The sequence below is a fragment of the Natrix helvetica genome, assembly GCF_964273705.1.
Source record: "Natrix helvetica genome assembly, chromosome: 5".
NCBI classification, from domain to species: Eukaryota; Metazoa; Chordata; class Lepidosauria; order Squamata; family Natricidae; genus Natrix; species Natrix helvetica.
The window spans coordinates 12343996-12360929 of record NC_138551.1 but is presented as its reverse complement, the minus strand read 5'-3'; the positions used below and the strand labels follow the sequence as shown (position 1 = coordinate 12360929).

The 16934-nt window shown below is 43.7% G+C and overlaps 1 protein-coding gene across 3 annotated transcripts in view; it reads left to right on the top strand.

The window, feature by feature from the left end:
• Window positions 1-227: 227 nt before the first annotated feature.
• The window catches only part of FXR1 (FMR1 autosomal homolog 1), a 50785-nt gene continuing 34078 nt past the window's right edge, over window positions 228-16934 (top strand). Inside the window, exons 1-2 of one of the 3 annotated variants that reach the window (XM_081953824.1) lie at window positions 228-372; window positions 557-656. In XM_081953824.1, coding sequence (XP_081809950.1) covers window positions 606-656 — 51 coding nt within the window. In that variant the 5' untranslated portion in view covers window positions 228-372; window positions 557-605. Of the gene's footprint in view, window positions 657-16934 lie in introns of all 3 variants that reach the window. The other 2 variants (XM_081953823.1, XM_081953825.1) reach the window with 2 other exon arrangements.

The following is a 16934-nucleotide window of genomic DNA, read 5'->3' as shown; positions in this document are numbered from 1 at the left end:
GCTGACTGGGGAACTCTGGGACTTGAAACCCACCAAGCCAAAGTTGAGAAACACAGCCAAGTTTCCTTCAGTTCTAGTTTCCATTTTGAGCCCACTGAAGGATGCCCCGGTGTTCCTGGAGGGCCTCCCCTCATCACAGGTGCTCGCACTACAACTCCCACGCCTCCTGCTCAGGGGCATATAACGGCTACGAGCCGCTAGGAATGCTGGGAGTTGAAGTCCCCACCGGGAGGGGAAAGAAACGCTAGCCACGGGAAGAAGACACGCAAGCCCCGCCCTCTAGGGAAGCGAAGAAGCCAGAACTCGCCTTCGGGGCTTGCGCGAGGCGTCCGAGGAGGGACGCAGAACCGCCGAGGAGATCCTTCCGCTGCTGTGAGTCGCCCGTGGCGACTGAGGGCGGCGCCGCCCCCGCCTGTCGCGTTGCCCTGCCGCTCCGCCTCCCACGGGCCCTGGGCCTGCGCCGGGTGTGCGGAGTGGGGGGGGGGGGAAGAGCCCTGGGGGCGGGGGCCCCGCGTCCCCTCCTTGTTCTTCCTGCCCTCCTCTGTAACCCACTCAGGTGGCGATAGTTTCTAGAAGCCTGTCCCGGCGTCCTTTGCGGCCCCAACATGGAGGAACTGACGGTGGAAGTGCGAGGCTCCAATGGGGCCTTCTATAAGGTACGCGCCTCTTCGCCCCCACCCTCCCCGCCGGGCGACCGGCCGAAGCGGGAACCACCGGGAGCTGCGGCTTCGGGGCGGGGTGTGTGTGAAGGCCGCCATCGGCCAACCATTGTGGGGGGGGGATGTCTTTCCGCCCCGGGGCGGAGAGGGGAAGACCGAGGAGGCCTATAGGGGTCGCTGGGGGAGGCGTCGGGGGCCGGTTTGTGGGGCTGCGGGGAGGTTTCGTTCTCAGAAGTGGGAGCCGGGGGGAAGGGGATTCCGTGAGGGCCGGGGCGGCTTTTCATCTCTCCTCCCAGCCTTTGGAGGACACTTTAAGCCCCTGCATCCATGCCCCATAATAATAGCAGCCCGATCCATAACCTTAAGGCCAGGAGTTTTGGTCTCCTTTGCGGTTTTCTTTTTCTTTTACTGCAGAGACCTAGAGGGCGGGCATGGTTTTCGGGAACCCCAGGATGAGTGTGGGGTTAGGGATAACTGTTCTTAATTCCCTCTTGTGGCCCCTTTACTCAACCCCTCTTTTCTGACCCTTTTACTCATCCCCCTCTTTTCTGAGTCCTTTACTCAACCTCTCTTTTCTTCCCCCTTTACTCATCTCTTCTTTTCTGACTATTTTACTCAACCTCTCTTTTCTGCTCCTTTACTTATCCCCATCTTTTTTGACCATTTTACTCAACGCCTCTTTTCTTACCACTTTACATCCCCATCTTTTCTGACCCCCTCTTTTCTGACTACTTTACTCATCTCCTCTTTTCTGGCCCCTTTATTCATCCCCATCTTTTCTGACCCCCTCTTTTCTGACTACTTTACTCAACCCTCTCTTTTCTGGCCTCTTTATTCATCTCCTCTTTTCTGGTTCCTTTACTCATCTCTTTTCTGTCCCTTTTACTCACCTCTTCTTTTCTGGCCCTTTTACTCACCCCTTCTTTTCTGGCCCCTTTACTCATCTCTTTTGTGACCCCTTTACTTTTCTTTGATGTGAAGTCATAACAATTAAAATAAAATGTAAAAAAGAGACCCTCTGGCATGAATGTTACCCCTAGAACATTGTGTGAAGTCCGGATCCTCCCAAATTCAGGAAACTTTCAGGTCACAACTTTTGTGGCTTAATGGTGTGGCTTCTTTCGTCTTGGGGGCTCTCGGGAGTTTATTTATGTCACCCTTTTCCCCTGCTACCCTCTCTGGAATGCCAGGATGTTGCAGGATCAATACAGGGTACTCTCTCAGCTGTTGCTGTCAGTCTGTCTTCCTGAGCCAAGCCTTGGATTCTTGAAAATCCTAGCCCTTTTTAATCCTGTGTGAGGCCTGTGCCTTCCTTTAGAGAAGTGCGGCTAGGTCAGCGGTGTGAATGTTAGTTTATCACTGCATTGTGTAAATTAATTGCATGTAATAACATGCATATATTACTTGTTCTATCCTGCTATCAGATCCCATGTTCTTTTTTGTTTCAAGTTGAATGAGTCGTTAAGAATAATAGGTCTTATGGACATTTGAAGGATTCTTAAAAAACAGATGTTCCAACACTGTCCTTAATAGTTTAGTAAGACTAATGGGAGGAATCTCTATAAAATGTTATTTAATAGCTCTAACAACTACATGTCATACTTTTGAATTCCTACATAACATATGAGCTGTGTTTTTCATCTGTTTTGCTAAGAAAGTCTGTCTTTTTTTCTCAGTGTAACATTTTTGTGTAGTCTCTAAGTTCTGAAAGGTGATCCTAATTTCAAAAAATGTTACGTTAGAATTGAACCAAATGCCTCATAAGTTTTTGAACTGGGAGGGTCGTTTCTGTTTCTATAAAGTGTTTTGATCTTTCCTTACTTCATAGTCTTGAACTGTATAATGAACAATATCCTTTTTAAGACTTTAGTGTTTAACATGTATTCCGTATTTTATTTACTTTAAAAAAAAGATAAACTGCGTAGACATCTAGAGCTATCACTTGAACCATTACTTTGTGTATATATGTGTATATATATACGTGTGTGTGTATATATATGTGTGTGTATGTATGTATACACCAGTGTTTCTCAAACTTGGTGACTTTAAGTCCTGTGGACTTCAACTCCCAGAATCCCCCAGCCAGCATAGCTGGCTGGGGGATTCTGGGAGTTGAAGTCCACAGGACTTAAAGTCACCAAGTTTGAGAAACACTGGTATACACACACACACACACACACACACACACACACACACACACACACACAAAGAAGTTGGGATATATTCTGTACTGAAACATTTCTCATTCAGTTCACTCAAATTAATTTTCTCTTCAACTATTTTATATCAAAGGAATGAGACAATTTGTAGAAGTTACCTCATCCCAAAAGTACCTGCAATCCAAGAGTATTGATGTTTTAACAGAAGTTTGTTCCTTTATTGCTTTTGTGTACATAAATGAAGGGAAGTGGAAGTGATGTTGTTAGAACAGAAGCTGTTGTGATGGTATCCATTCCACATTAGTAGGTGTGTAGCTGGAGGGCTCTCCTTGTTTCCATTTTGCTACCAATCAGCTCATTTAGCAACTTACGTCTCTTGGATTGGGATAGTCAATGCTTTGATAACACACAAATGGCATAAACATTGCTTGACATTGAGATACCCTTGAAAGTTGTCTAGAAGTTGCAATTGCTGCAGATCATAACTACCTTCTTATTAAATTATATGCTAAATTGCACCATATAATATGGGCCTGGAAGTGCTGCACTTGGCTTCCCTCAATTATTGGATCCAGTATTAGGTGTTGGCATTGGTCTATAAAACTTTAACTAGGTATTAGGAATTTAATATTGTCTTCTCCAGTAAATTTCTAATCTATACACTGAAGGTAGCTGGGAAAACCCAACAGGTTGGTTTGGTCAGAGTTCAAGGGTTAACATTAGAGTCATGATGGCACAGTGGTTAGAATGCAGTATTGCAGGTTAACTCACTGCCCACTGCCAGGAATTCAGTTCTGACCAGCTCAAGGTTGACTCTGTCTTCTATCCTTCCAAGGTTGGTAAAATGGAGACCCAGATGGTTGGGGGCAATATTCAGACTCTATAAACCTCACAGAGTGCCGTACAACACTATGAAGCAGTATATAAGTCTAAAAGCTATTGCTTTTAGGATATTCTCAATAGCAATACCTCTGTTACAAAATTCTACAAAGGCAAGCTAGCTTATCTTTTAGATGTCAGCTGAAGATGTGCTTGTTTACGTAGGTATTTATAAAGTAATGATTCTTTTACCAAGCAGTTTTCATATTTCCTGTTTATATGACTTTTCTTACAATTAACATTGTTTCGAATTTGTGAAAGTAGCTTTAAAGAATTGTTATTTAACATTACTATATTCCTTTTTTAAGTTGCTTGGGAACCTGTGGAAGTAAGAGGAGGATCGAAATAATAGTCATTTGGTAGTGGGATTTAAAATTACATGAAGTTATATTAAAATAATCATTGGCAGATTTATTTTCTCAAAATAGTGCTGTGCTACATTTTATTTAGATTGAGCTTGAATTCTGAGCAGACAGCAACATCAAACTTGTGTTATCCGTGTATATCCTGTTTCTTCGTTCAGATGGTTAAGTGGATAGCTGTAGTTAGAATGCCAAATACAAAATATAAATTAAAATAGAAAGTTAAAACTTTGATTAAAGATATGAGTCCACAGCAAAAGCAAAATAAAGACCAATTATGATTTGTGACAGAATGTGTTGTATAGCCTAGGAATAAGGGCGGACAAAATCCACTTCTGCATGCTGGATAAATAAATCTCTAAGATGAGATACTTTTTCAATAGGGTCTGGTCTGCTTAGTATCAAATCCTTGATTGATTTTTAGGCAATTGAAGTATCCCATTTTTCTGATGTGGACTTCATAGAATCTGATTATTTCTTTAATTAGAGTTCCATATCACCTTTGAGCATTTGTAGGATTATCACATGTTTGTTTATTAATAGCTATTTTAATCACATGAAAAATAATATAGTTAGACTTGCTGTAAATCATTTTCACATATTCTAAGAGATGAGCACTACTCTTTTAGAAATCTATATCTAATTTTCCCTTTATTTACAAAAAGTAATCTGAAAGACATTGAGAGGCTGTCTTTTGAAGAAAGTAATACACCAGAAACATTTTCAGCAAAGAAGAATGTGCAATTATTTGAGGCCCTCAGAAGATGCTGAATCACAACTTGTAGCCTCCCTCACCATTAGCCACATTTGTTGGAATTGCTGATCATTGCAAGGGAAAGATCTTAGTTGGCTTACCCCCAATATAGGTGACAGCTTTAGGTAGCTGGATTTGGAAACTAGGTTGAAAAAAAAATCTAGCAGGCTGAGTTTAATCAGGGTTTTGGAGAAGGTCTCTACTTCTTTATTTGTATATTAATCAAGCCAAATTTCCTGCCTCTGGAGAAATATTGTTGATGCCGATTTTCTCCCCACTCCACAAAGGAATTCTACTATGCATTTCCTATTTTTCATATTATGATCAGTCAGTGTGATGATCATTGATCATAGCAATGTCATTAATTGAGAGTCATGAAAATCAGAATACTTGATAATGCTTAGCTCTGCTGAACTATAACTTATTGCAGTTAACTTGGTTGAAATTAGTTTTTAAAAAAGTTACGCTTAAATTGCTGTTTCATTGTTTACCACAATTTGTATAACTAGAAGGCAGTGAAAATGATGTGCGTCACAACAGCTGAAGTTTGTGGTGGGAAAGGAAGCACCAAAAAAAGATACTTTTCATATTTTGCATTCCGAAACCAACACTTACGTTTTGGACTTTCTCTTCAAGGAGTTCTAGGGGATTCTCAAATAATTGACAGTTTAAAATACCCCTCTAAAAATAGTGAAAGATTAATTAAACATCTAGTGAAATCATCCAGCCTTTTCATCGATTTTAACGAACTGAAAAAAAAAACTTTTCCTAGAAGATGTCACGACTTAGATTAGCAGTTTGAAAAGACTTTTCAAGTTGCTGAGGCATGGAAGAGGGCCTCTGAACATTATTTCAGTAAGTGGTTAATTTCTTAAATGAAGAGAGGGTCTTTGCCATCTATCTGATCCTAAACCATTTAGGATTTTGCAGCCGTCATACCAAGCTATTAGGGCTGTGGTAGATATTGTAGCAATAATAGCTCCCTCAGCCCAGTAATAATAAATTAATAATATTGGGGATTATTTCTTTTCAAATGGAGTGGACTTGCATGCAGTTCTCAGTGAAGGGGATTTGTTGTACCTACTTGAAAGTAACATTAGGGTTGTGTCATCCCCCCCCCCCATAACATTGGAAGGATTGTCAGAAATTCATTGAGAAAATAATAATTGAGGCAGATCAGCAGAAGCAGACAATTTTCAGTAGGGAGATCAGTTTTAGAGTCACACAAATATTATTTTAAGAGAATTTTAATTACATGGGAATCCCTGGAGGTATAGATTAGGCAGAAAAGCACATTGGATGAAGATGGTGGAAATCTATACCTGTTCTGTAGCCATAAAAAAAATTCCATGGATTATCCATGAAGTCTGCTTCAGGCATGGAAATAAAGTTACATGTATCTGATAATTACAGAATATACCCCAGGATTGGCTTTTCTGTTCAGATTTGCTTTGCTGTGAGCATTGTTGGAGGGAAGGAATGCTGAATAATCCCATTCCACAGGAGACCGGGGGGGTGGGGGGGGTGCAAACCAACAGTTTTCTGTCTCTGGTTGCCCCTGCCTTTAGGAGCATCTTGTGTCCTGATATGAGGAATTTCCCTAGCTCCTTGGTTTTCAGAAAGATCTTGAAAACTTTATCCAGCAGAGAAGGGTGCACACTGATGGTGCTGGAATTGTCTTAACTATGTTAAATACTGTTCGATCAGGTTGTGTTAGTTTGATTTATAAACCACTTTGAGTTCTTTGTAGGAGTGGGTGATCACTCCTAAATTGGGGTTGGGAATCACTTTTATTTACATACAGTAGAATTATGTTGCAGCTGTTCTGCATTATTGTATACTAACTAGTATTACAAATTTTGAACCTAGCTGAGAAGTTTGTGTAATATTTTGCTCTTTTAAAAGAAACATGTGCCATCACTATTTCTCATAGTTTTCCTAATATAAGAGCTAAAATTTCCTGAATGAATTCGTTGAGACAAATACCTTGTTATATATTACCCACCCTACAAGGCAGAATGACTTTCTAAGGAGTTTGGGATGCATTAGTCTTTTCTATGGACAGAAGTAGTGCACACTACTGCAGATAAAAATGCAGAAATCTAAGAAATATCCAGTATAGAGTAATTTTTAAAATCTTCAGGTGGAACCTTGGAGAACAAAATAGGCCTGGCAGGGAAAAAAAAAAGATCTTTATCCATTTTGTCTAGTGGGAACATTTTTAATTTTAACAGTTATTTAAATGATTTGTAGATGACCTGATAGGATTTTTTTGAACAAAAGTGACAAAATTTGCTACCTTTAATATGTTTTGAAATAATTAATTTGACCATAAGCGATACCTGCCTCTACTTTTGCTTGCTCCTGCTACCCATGAGTCATATGCCTTTTTTAGTTTGAGCTCTCATTGGCTCTCTCACATTCACTTGTCACTGTCAAGTTGCATAGCTGTGAGGTTATTTTAGGCTATCAGATTTTGATAGTAGAGCTGTGAAGACCTTAGCTGTTGAGCATTTTAAATAGTCTACCTTCTGTTGCTTTTTTGTAGTAATCAATTATTTTTAGAGTAATATTAAAGATTACAGTTAAAAAGGTAAAAACTAACAGAAACAAAAAGAAAAAAGGGCGGAAAAATATAAAAGAAAAAAATAAGCATATGGTAAAAAAGTGAAAGAAATACATACATTTCCTCCCCCTTAATCACAAGTATGACAATTTTAGGAACTTACTTTCTCTTAAAATAGAACACATTATCTCTTCTTCCTATATCTCAACCCATATCTTCAAAAACCTCTCATTCAGGTTTAGTTAACAAAAACCCACTAAAACAGAGATAACAATTTATTTTTAACCTTGATCAGATAACCAAATTTATATTCCTTCCTTGTATTTTTAACAATCTTGATTTTTAGTGCATTCAAATAATTTCTTAATTTTTTATTTATTTTTTATTTATCCCTTCTCACTAAATTTTTCAGAACTTTAACAAATCTTGTTTGTAAATTCAATATAGGAAGATGTCCAGATTGCTCTTTTGATTTATTTGTATATCTGTTTTAATTATTAAGATAGCCTGTTTTCATTTGTATATCAATATAGCATCTTTCTCCATATAATTCTTATTGCCTGTTCTTTATGAATACACATTCAAATCTTGTTCCCTTTTATAATTTTTAAACACAGTCTGTTTATAACAGAAAAGACGCCCTTAAAATATCCCTCAATACAATAGTTTACTAAGTTCTGTAAGTCAAATGTAAGTATCCTCTTTAGTGTAATCTTTAGCTCCTTGGTTCCCTCTAGTCTTAACCTTCAGAATCTTATCCTATCATGTTTTGTAAAAAGACAATTAAAAACAAAAGCCTTTTTCCATGGAATGACTTCTTAAAATTCATTTCAAAAGTCTATGATAATGACTTTTCTCAACAACTTCATGTAGATGAAGATAGGGGAGCAAACTAAGCTCTAGGGCACTTCTTACTGGAGTCTCTTTAGGCTTGACATCTCCCCTTCTACAAATGATGGACTGAAATTATCCTCTCAGGAAGAAGCAGAAAAAAGGGGCATACAGGTAGTCCTCAACTTATGACCACAATTGAGCCCAGAATTTATGTTGTTGTGATAAATTAAGCGAATTTTGTCCCATTTTATGACTTTTCTTGCTACGTTGGTTAAGTGAATCACTGCAATTGTTAAATTAGTAACACGGTTGTTAAGTGAATCTGGTTTTCCCATTAACTTTGCTTGGCAGGAGGTTGTAAAGGGTGATCACATGAACCAAGAACACTGCAACCATCATAAACGTGAGTCAGTGGTCAAGCATCCGAATGTAAATCACGTGACCATGGAGATGCTCATTCATAAGTGTGAAAAATGGTCATAACTCACTTTTTTCAATGCCTTTGTAACTTTGAATGGTCACTAAATGAACTGTTGTAAGTCGAGGACTACCTGTACTCTTAACACATAATTTAACTTGTTTAGTGAGAAAACAAGATCTCATTAAAAACTGCAGTAATAGATGCTCTGTTTATTTTTTGCTAAACCATCAGGAAAGCAGTAAAAACAAATCAATGGGCCATTGGCATATTGTGTACCTGGTATATGATTTCTGGCTGATAGTGAGTTCCAAGGGCTTAAGCATTCAATACAACACAACACAACACAACACCAGAGTTGGAAGGGACCTTGGAGGTCTTCTAGTCCAACCCCCTGCCTAGGTAGGAAACCCTATACCATTTCAGACAAATGGCTATTCAACATCTTCTTAAAGACTTCCAGTGTTGGGGCATTCACAACTTCTGGAGGCAAGCTGTTCCACTGATTAATTGTTCTAACTGTCAGGAAATTTCTCCTCAGTTCTAAGTTGCTTCTCTCCTTGGTTAGTTTCCACCCATTGCTTCTTGTTCTACCCTCAGGTGCCTTGGAGAATAGTTTGACTCCCTCTTCTTTGTGGCAACCCCTGAGATATTGGAACACTGCTATCATGTCTCCCCTAGTCCTTCTTTTCATTAAACTAGACATACCCAGTTCCTGCAACCGTTCTTCATATGTTTTAGTCTCCAGTTCCCTAATCATCATTGTTCTCTTCTCTGCACTCTTTCTAGAGTCTCCACATCTTTTCTGCATCGTGGCGACCAAAACTGAATGCAGTATTCCAAGTGTGGCCTTATCAAGGCATTATAAAGTGGTATTAACACTTCACCAGTCCTAGTTGAAGAATTGTATAATTGGTAGTTCACATGTTTAGCCAAGCCAGGATTTTAAGTCATCACTCAAAATGGACTGAACTGCAGTCCTCATAAGAAGTCTACTCGCAATTGAGTCCAAAACTTCCAAGGTAGTCCTCTTGGTCTACAGATGGTCCTTGACTTATGACTACAATTGACCTCCAAATTTATATTGCTAAGTAAGGCAGTTGTTAAGTGAGCTGTGCCTCATTTTATGATCTTTTTGCCACAGTTGTTAGATGAATCATTGTAGTTGTTAAGTGAAACATTGAGCTACTCTGGGTTCCTCCATTGACTTTGCTTATTGGAAGCCAGCTGAGAAGGTAACAAATGGGGATCACATGACCCTGGGACATTGTAGATGTCATAAATACAAGCGAGTTACCAAGCATCTGAATTTTGATCACGTGACCTACAGTGATCATAAATCTGGAAAAGGGTTATAGGTCATTTTTCTCCTTCTGACGGTCTTTAAAAGGCTGAGAATGGCTGCAGGATTATTCCTAGTGGCCGAACCTGCTTGCCGCCTTTGCAGGCTAGTGGCGATAGGTGCTACCCCCGCTGGGGTTTTGGCTGGCCGCCAAAGTACTCACGCCTCAGAGAAATAGCAATTTGCGGTTTAATTCAGTCTTTCTTTCTTTCTTGCAATTTTTCAAGGAAATCAGGATGACACAGCCGTCCAGTTGGGGACTGTGTCAATAACTGGGTATTACCTGGTGACTAGGGCGCGGTCTAAAGAGCTTATTGGACTCAGTCAACCCATCCTGGATACTCCTCCCCTCACTATGGAGAAGGCTTGCCTTCAGAAGTTGCAGGTGCCCCATCACTGAAGGCTTTCCAGCAGAGACTTGTCTGAAATGGTGTGCAGACTCTCCTGCTTGTGCAGGGAGTTGGACTAGCTGACCTCCAAGGTCCCTTCCAACTCTGTTATTCTATGTTCTATGGCAACTGATACCTTACATGTGCCTGAATTAAGTGCCATGGTTTTCATGTATTTTCTGAAACAGAGCATAGAAACCCTCTGAGTTTTCCATAACTGAGGCACTGTCACAGAGACCTCCTTCCTGACTATTCCCACTATGAGACACCCACAACCTGTGGAAGCACAAGCACGGCTTCCCCAGCTGATCTTAGCTGACTGATGGGATAGTATATCAGAACCAATTAGGCAGTAAGCCATTCAGGGCTTTTTAAACTGATCTCAACGCATTCAAATAATTCTGGTCATACAAAGCCATTGCCGTGCTTGTAGAACAAGCATTACACAATTTCATTTTTGCCCACGTAACAAATGGGCAAGTGCATTCTGCACTGCTCAATTAAAGGCACTGGTTTACTTTTAATTTTAAATGACCACCATAATCCTGGGATATTGCTTTTATATGTAATTAAGTTTTTTATCTTCAAGGACAATTTTGATTAATTGAGCAAATAATACCACCATCACCACAACCAAAATTATTGAAATTACTGCTTCACAGACCCATTCTACACAAATCTACTCAGAAATTAATTCAGACACATAAGTAGAAATCCGCTGGTTTAAACTGTAATCCTCTACATACATATTTAGTAATTAAATTGAATTAAAAATAGTGTTAAGCCACTGTAAAAATATTAGTGTTCGCTTTACACAAAATGAGTTTATACACAAGAATATCACAACATAGAAATCAACACTATTTTCCGTAATTTCTTCCAAGGACATATAAACATTTTAACATGAAAAAGATAATTATGTTTGAAATCATTTATCATTCAAATTACTAATCAAAACGCCACTTTAATCCTTTCTAGTGACCCTAGTCTACAGTGAGACATAAGCAGACAACACACCATTGGGAAAGACTACAACCACACAAATGCATCAGAATAGCTCTCTAAGTACGGTATACAGCAGGTAATAAGGAAATGAAAGTCAGCAAATTTGAAACTGCATAACCCTTTTAACGAAGCAGTAAATTTCTACAGAAACAATTTTAATAGGATTTCAGAATTGCAGTGGGAGTGTATCAATGGAAAGGGAGTCAATACTGAAATATTATGGAATCAAACACCACTGTAAAAGCTCCATTTCTACAGGAGAGTGAAGGACCATAAATTCAATTTGCTGTATCTCCAGTCAAAATAATCTCCCATCAGAAGACAAGACTCAACAATTGCCTTTGTTACATTTCACTATAGTAAATATATCGTTATCAACAGCTACAAACTGTATCAGTAGTTACAGACAAATTTGGCCTCCTCTTGAGGGAGCCCTGCTCAAACATGCTGGTCAAACAATTACTCCTCAAGTATACTAAATATTTTCAAGTATTAAAGTCCAAAATGTTCCTTAGTATTAGTAGTTTAGATCTTTTACTGAATACTGGCAGTCCTTGACTTACAACTATTTGTTTAGTGACTATTCAAAGTTACACCACCACTGAAAAAGAAGCCTCACGAGGTGCTGGCTCGCCACTCCTTTAAACAGCGGCAAGGGAAAAAACCCTTGAAACAGCGCCGGAGGCCTCCGCCGCTCCCCTCAAGGGTTGAGTGACGAACCGCGGCGTTGGAATGTCACAGAGCGCCCGTGCTTATCCTAAGACACCGGAGGGGGCCGGTGGAGCCGGAGAATGAGTGCCGAGGGCAGGGGGGAGAAAGATATCTCCACCTGCAGAAAAGGTGCGTGGCAGCCTGAGGGCATAAGCCACTGTTCAAGCATGCCAGAGGAACGGAACTTTGAATTCCAAAATGGTGAACCGCCATTTTGAACACGTGATCCAATATGGCGGCCTTCATGAAAACAGAGTACACTGGCAGGAGCCAGGTTCTCACGCCTACAGCCAGCCCCACCGGAGGAGCGGAGGAGCTCTCACCAGCTCCATCTAGCGAAGGTACTGCTAAGGGAGGGGGCGGCAAGGCAAAAAGGAAGACCAGGCACCTTGTCCCCAAGGCACCTAAGGAGCCTAGCATTGGTCCCAAATTTACTATACAGGGCTCCAAATATGAGAAGCAGAGGCATAAAGCCTTAGAGCAAATATGCCACAAGGCCAACAGTTGAAAGGCCCCGCAGGGGCTGAGATTGGATGAGAGGCTACTGGGGCATTCCTCCCCCAGTAGAGCTATGGAAGAGGATCCCTCCCTTCAAGTGAGGATTCCCTTCAACACCTCAGGGATCTGGGGCGCTCCGCAGGGTTGGCAATCCCCTCCATGCACCACGGGCCCTCTGCCACAATCTCTCCCTCCCACACCTGCGGGTACGGGAGCCAGAGCACCCATCCCAGGGGTACCTAATTTCCAAGATATGATGATGAGGGCGTTTCAGCAGTGCATGGCTGGGGCTTTCCAGCAGTCCTAGATGCAGTCGCACGTGGTCCCCTTACCCATGGTTCCTGAGGGGCTGGAGGCCCAGGGGGCAGACCCTGCTGACTCCCCATTATCCTCCCAGGAGGACAGCGATGCGGAATCCGAGGAAGGGGAGCTCAGAGAGGATAGACTTTCCGAGGACGAGGGCCTGCCTCCCTCGAAGCCCTCCTGCTCCGGACTGTTCCAGCCCTCCCTATACAAGTCCTTGCTATTCAAGGCAAAGACGGCAGCTAAGCTTGGCAACAGACCTTTAGAACTGCCAGCGCAACCTCAAGGCTTCTCGGCTGAGACCATATTCGAGGAGCAGACTGTGGAGGCCAACACGGTGCCCACACCCAAGTCCTTTCTTGACCTGATAAGAAGGCAATGGGCATCTCCCACCTCGGAGCCGATTCCAACCTCCACAGACAAAGCCTTTTTTAAAGTGGACAAGGACATGGCTCAGGTGCTGCCGCAGCCCACCATTGACGCACCGGTCACAGTGCTACACATACCCACAAACTTGCCCGGAGAACCAGAGGATGCTCTGAAACCGGAGGACAAGGAGGCAGACCTCACCTTGCAGAGGAGTCATCAGGTGGTGGCCTGGGCAGTAAAGGCAGCCACCACCACCACCACCTTCAATCGGTCTTCACCACTGTGGCTACAGAATCTCCAGCAGCGGATCAGGGCTCACCAAGACATCAACAAACTGGTGGCAGCCATCCAATTCTCTTTGGATGCCACCCTAGCAGCAGCCAGATTTGCATCCAGGGCGATCGCCTCCTCTGTAGCATCCCGCAGGTTGCTTTGGCTTCGGCACTGACAGGCGGAGGTACGTCACAAGTGTCTCCTGGCATCAGCACCCTTCATGGGGGGGGGGGCGCTCTTTGGCATGGCTCTGGATCCCTTCCTGATAGAGAACAAGGACAAGTGGAAGGTGATTCCCATCGTGCAGAGAAGGAACAACTCCAGAGGGACTCCCTACCCTAGAGGAATCACCGGCTGTGGTCAGGACTATGGATCTTCCTTCCGGGGTCATTCACAGGGTTGGATTTTGGGTATTCAGGGTTTCGCCAGTACCAGGGAGGCTATCCCCCCAGGCAGAGATACCCCCCAAAGAGGCAGCAGAGGGGCAGGCAACAGAAGCAGCCCTTTCGAGGGGGCGGAGGAGGCGGTGGCGGGCGCTCCTTCTGCAAGAACTAACCCTAGGCCCAGCTCTCCTCCCATCGGGAGGCGCTTGGCGTATTTTGCTGACCACTGGGACCTGTCTACCTCTGATGCATGGGTCCAGTTCACCATCTGTTTTTGTCTCTCTCTCGAGTTCCTCTCCAGCCCCCCGAGTTTCTTCCAGACATGTGCTATTTCAAATAACCTGATCCGGAGGCAACTGATGTAGGAAGCCATTCAACACCTATTGGACATCAGAGCTATCCAGCTGGTGCCTCTAGACCAACAGGGTCACCGTTATTATTCCATTCTGTTCGTGATCCCCAAGGCCTCAGGCGGCTGGAGAGCGATTCTGTACCTGAAGAGGCTAAACCGGTTCATTCGCTATCGAAGGTTCAAAATGCACTCGCTGCACTATTCTAGAAGGGAGATTTCCTCAGTTCCATAGACCTCACGGAGGCCTACCTCCATATACCCATAACCCCAGATCACCGTAAATATCTCAGATTCTGCTAGTTAGGGCACCACTTCCAATATCGGGCCTTACCATTTGGGCTGTCTTCTGCCCCACGGGTTTTCACGAAGGTAATGGCGGCATTGGCGGCATATCTAAGGTTACAGCCTATTTGTATCCAATGTTATCTAGATGACCTGCTGTTACAATCATCATCTCAGAGTAGTCTGCCTGGCCCTCAAACAATTTCGAAGCTCTGTCAAGGGGTGTCACATCCTGATACTCACAGATAATATAACTACCAAGGCGCACATAAACAGACAGGGGGGGACCAGGTCAAAGTCCCTCATGCTGGAGGCCAAGAGACACCTGATCTCTATAACCGCAGAGCATATAGCGGGGGTGGACAACGTCAGGGCCGACTGGCTCAGCCGGACCGAGGTGGACAATTCAGAGTGGAAGTTGCAGCCAGCAATCTTCAAAGCAGTGGCGGAACGCTTCGGCCGCCCGGAGATCAACCTATTTGCCACCCCCCTCAACGCTCAGCTCCTGAGGTTTTACTCCAGGTACCCAGCTCTGGGAGCGGAGTGGGTGGATGCCCTCTGATGTCTGTGGCCTCGGGGACTCCTGTATGCCTTTCCACCGTTGCCGCTGATCCCCAAGGTCATCTAGAAGATCTTGCAGGAGGGGGTGGAGGTGGTCCTGATTGCCCCACATTGGCCCCAACAGCCTTGTTTTGCCGACCTTAGGTCTCTCTCAGTGGACAGGCCCTGGAGGATTCCACAGGAGAGGATCTCCTTCAGTCAGGGGTTTCTGGAACACCCAGATCCCCAGTGGCTGCAGCTAACCATCTGGCGCTTGAGCGGAGCATCCTGAGGGGGGACAGTTTCTCCACCGGGGTCATACAAATGATCCAGGCGGCCTGCAGGCCTTCCACGGAGCGTATCTACAATGCCACATGGTGTGCCTTTTGCACATAGTGCGCCACCAGGAACTATGACTCGGTCCAGGCCTCGGTGTCACAGGTACTGGACTTCCTTCAGGCAGGCCTGGACAGAGGGTTGGCTCCGAACACTGTTAGGAGGCAGGTCTCCGCACCCCATAGTCAAGCGGTTTCTCAAAGGGGCCTCCAATCTTAGGCCGCCCACGGTACACAGGTACCCTTCCTGGGACTTACACAGGGTGCTGGACGCTCTGACAGGGCCTCCCTTTGAGCCACTACGAACAATCTCACTCAAACTCTTGACACTCAACGTGGCCTTCCTGGTGGCAATTACTTCCGCTAGACAGATATCTGAACTCCAGGCTCGCTCTGCCAGGGAAGATTTGTGTATATTCCACCAGGACAGAGTGGTCCTACGACTGGACCCCTCCTTCATACCCAAGATGTGCTCTTGTTTCCACCGATTGCAAGAGTTAATATTGGCCAATTTCTGTCCGGACTCCTCTCATCCTTTGGAGAGAAAGTGGCACACCTTGGACGTGAGGAGGGCACTGAGGATCTACTTCAAATGAACCCTGCCAACCAGAAAGTCAGAGGCCTTATTCGTTTCCTTCCAGCCGGGGTCCCTGGGAAACAAGGTAACCTCTACCACGATAGGCAGGTGGTGCAGACCTGTATTGCAACCGTGTAGCAGGCATGAGGGTTGCAAACTTCGGGGGCCATTACGGCACATTCCACGCGGAGTGTGGCCACTTCAGCGGCCTGGGCCTCGCAGGCCTCATTGACTGAGATCTGTAGGGCGGCCACATGGTCTTCTCCCTCACCATTCATGAAGAAGTACAAATTAGACTCCTTCGCTTCGGTGGTAGCAGCCTTCGGACATAGGGTACTGCAGGCAGTACACAGAGAAGGGGAGGCATCTCACCAGGCATAGGGTTGAGCATAGGTTGGTCTCAAGGTATGCTCCAAGTGTTAACCCTCCCTAGGGACGTTTGGGCTTTGGTACATCCCATCCTGGATACTCCTTCCCTCACTATGGAGAAAGGGCGTTGGTACTTACCTGATATGTCTCTTCTCATAGTGGGGGAGGAGTATCCAGCCCGTCCCTGAGTATGATGTTTTGGAAACATTGGTTTTTTGTTGTACATCTGGAGCGTAAAGCAATAAACGACTAAATAAAGGTTTGAAACTATATCAGTGTCTAAGAATGGATGACACATCGACTCTGATAGAGTTCTTCATCGAAACTGGGTATTACCTGGGGACTATGGTGTGGTCTAAAGAGCTTATTGGACTCAGTCCAATCAACGAGGACGAAGTTAACCCATCCTGGATACTTCTCCCCCACTATGAGAAGAGGCGTATCAGGTAAGTACCAACGCCCTATTCCACTGGTTGATTGTTCTCACCATTAGAAAATTTATCATAGAGAAATTTAGAATCCAATTGTTCATTAGATTGACTATTTTTATTGCTTGGGGATTATTGGTTTTATTC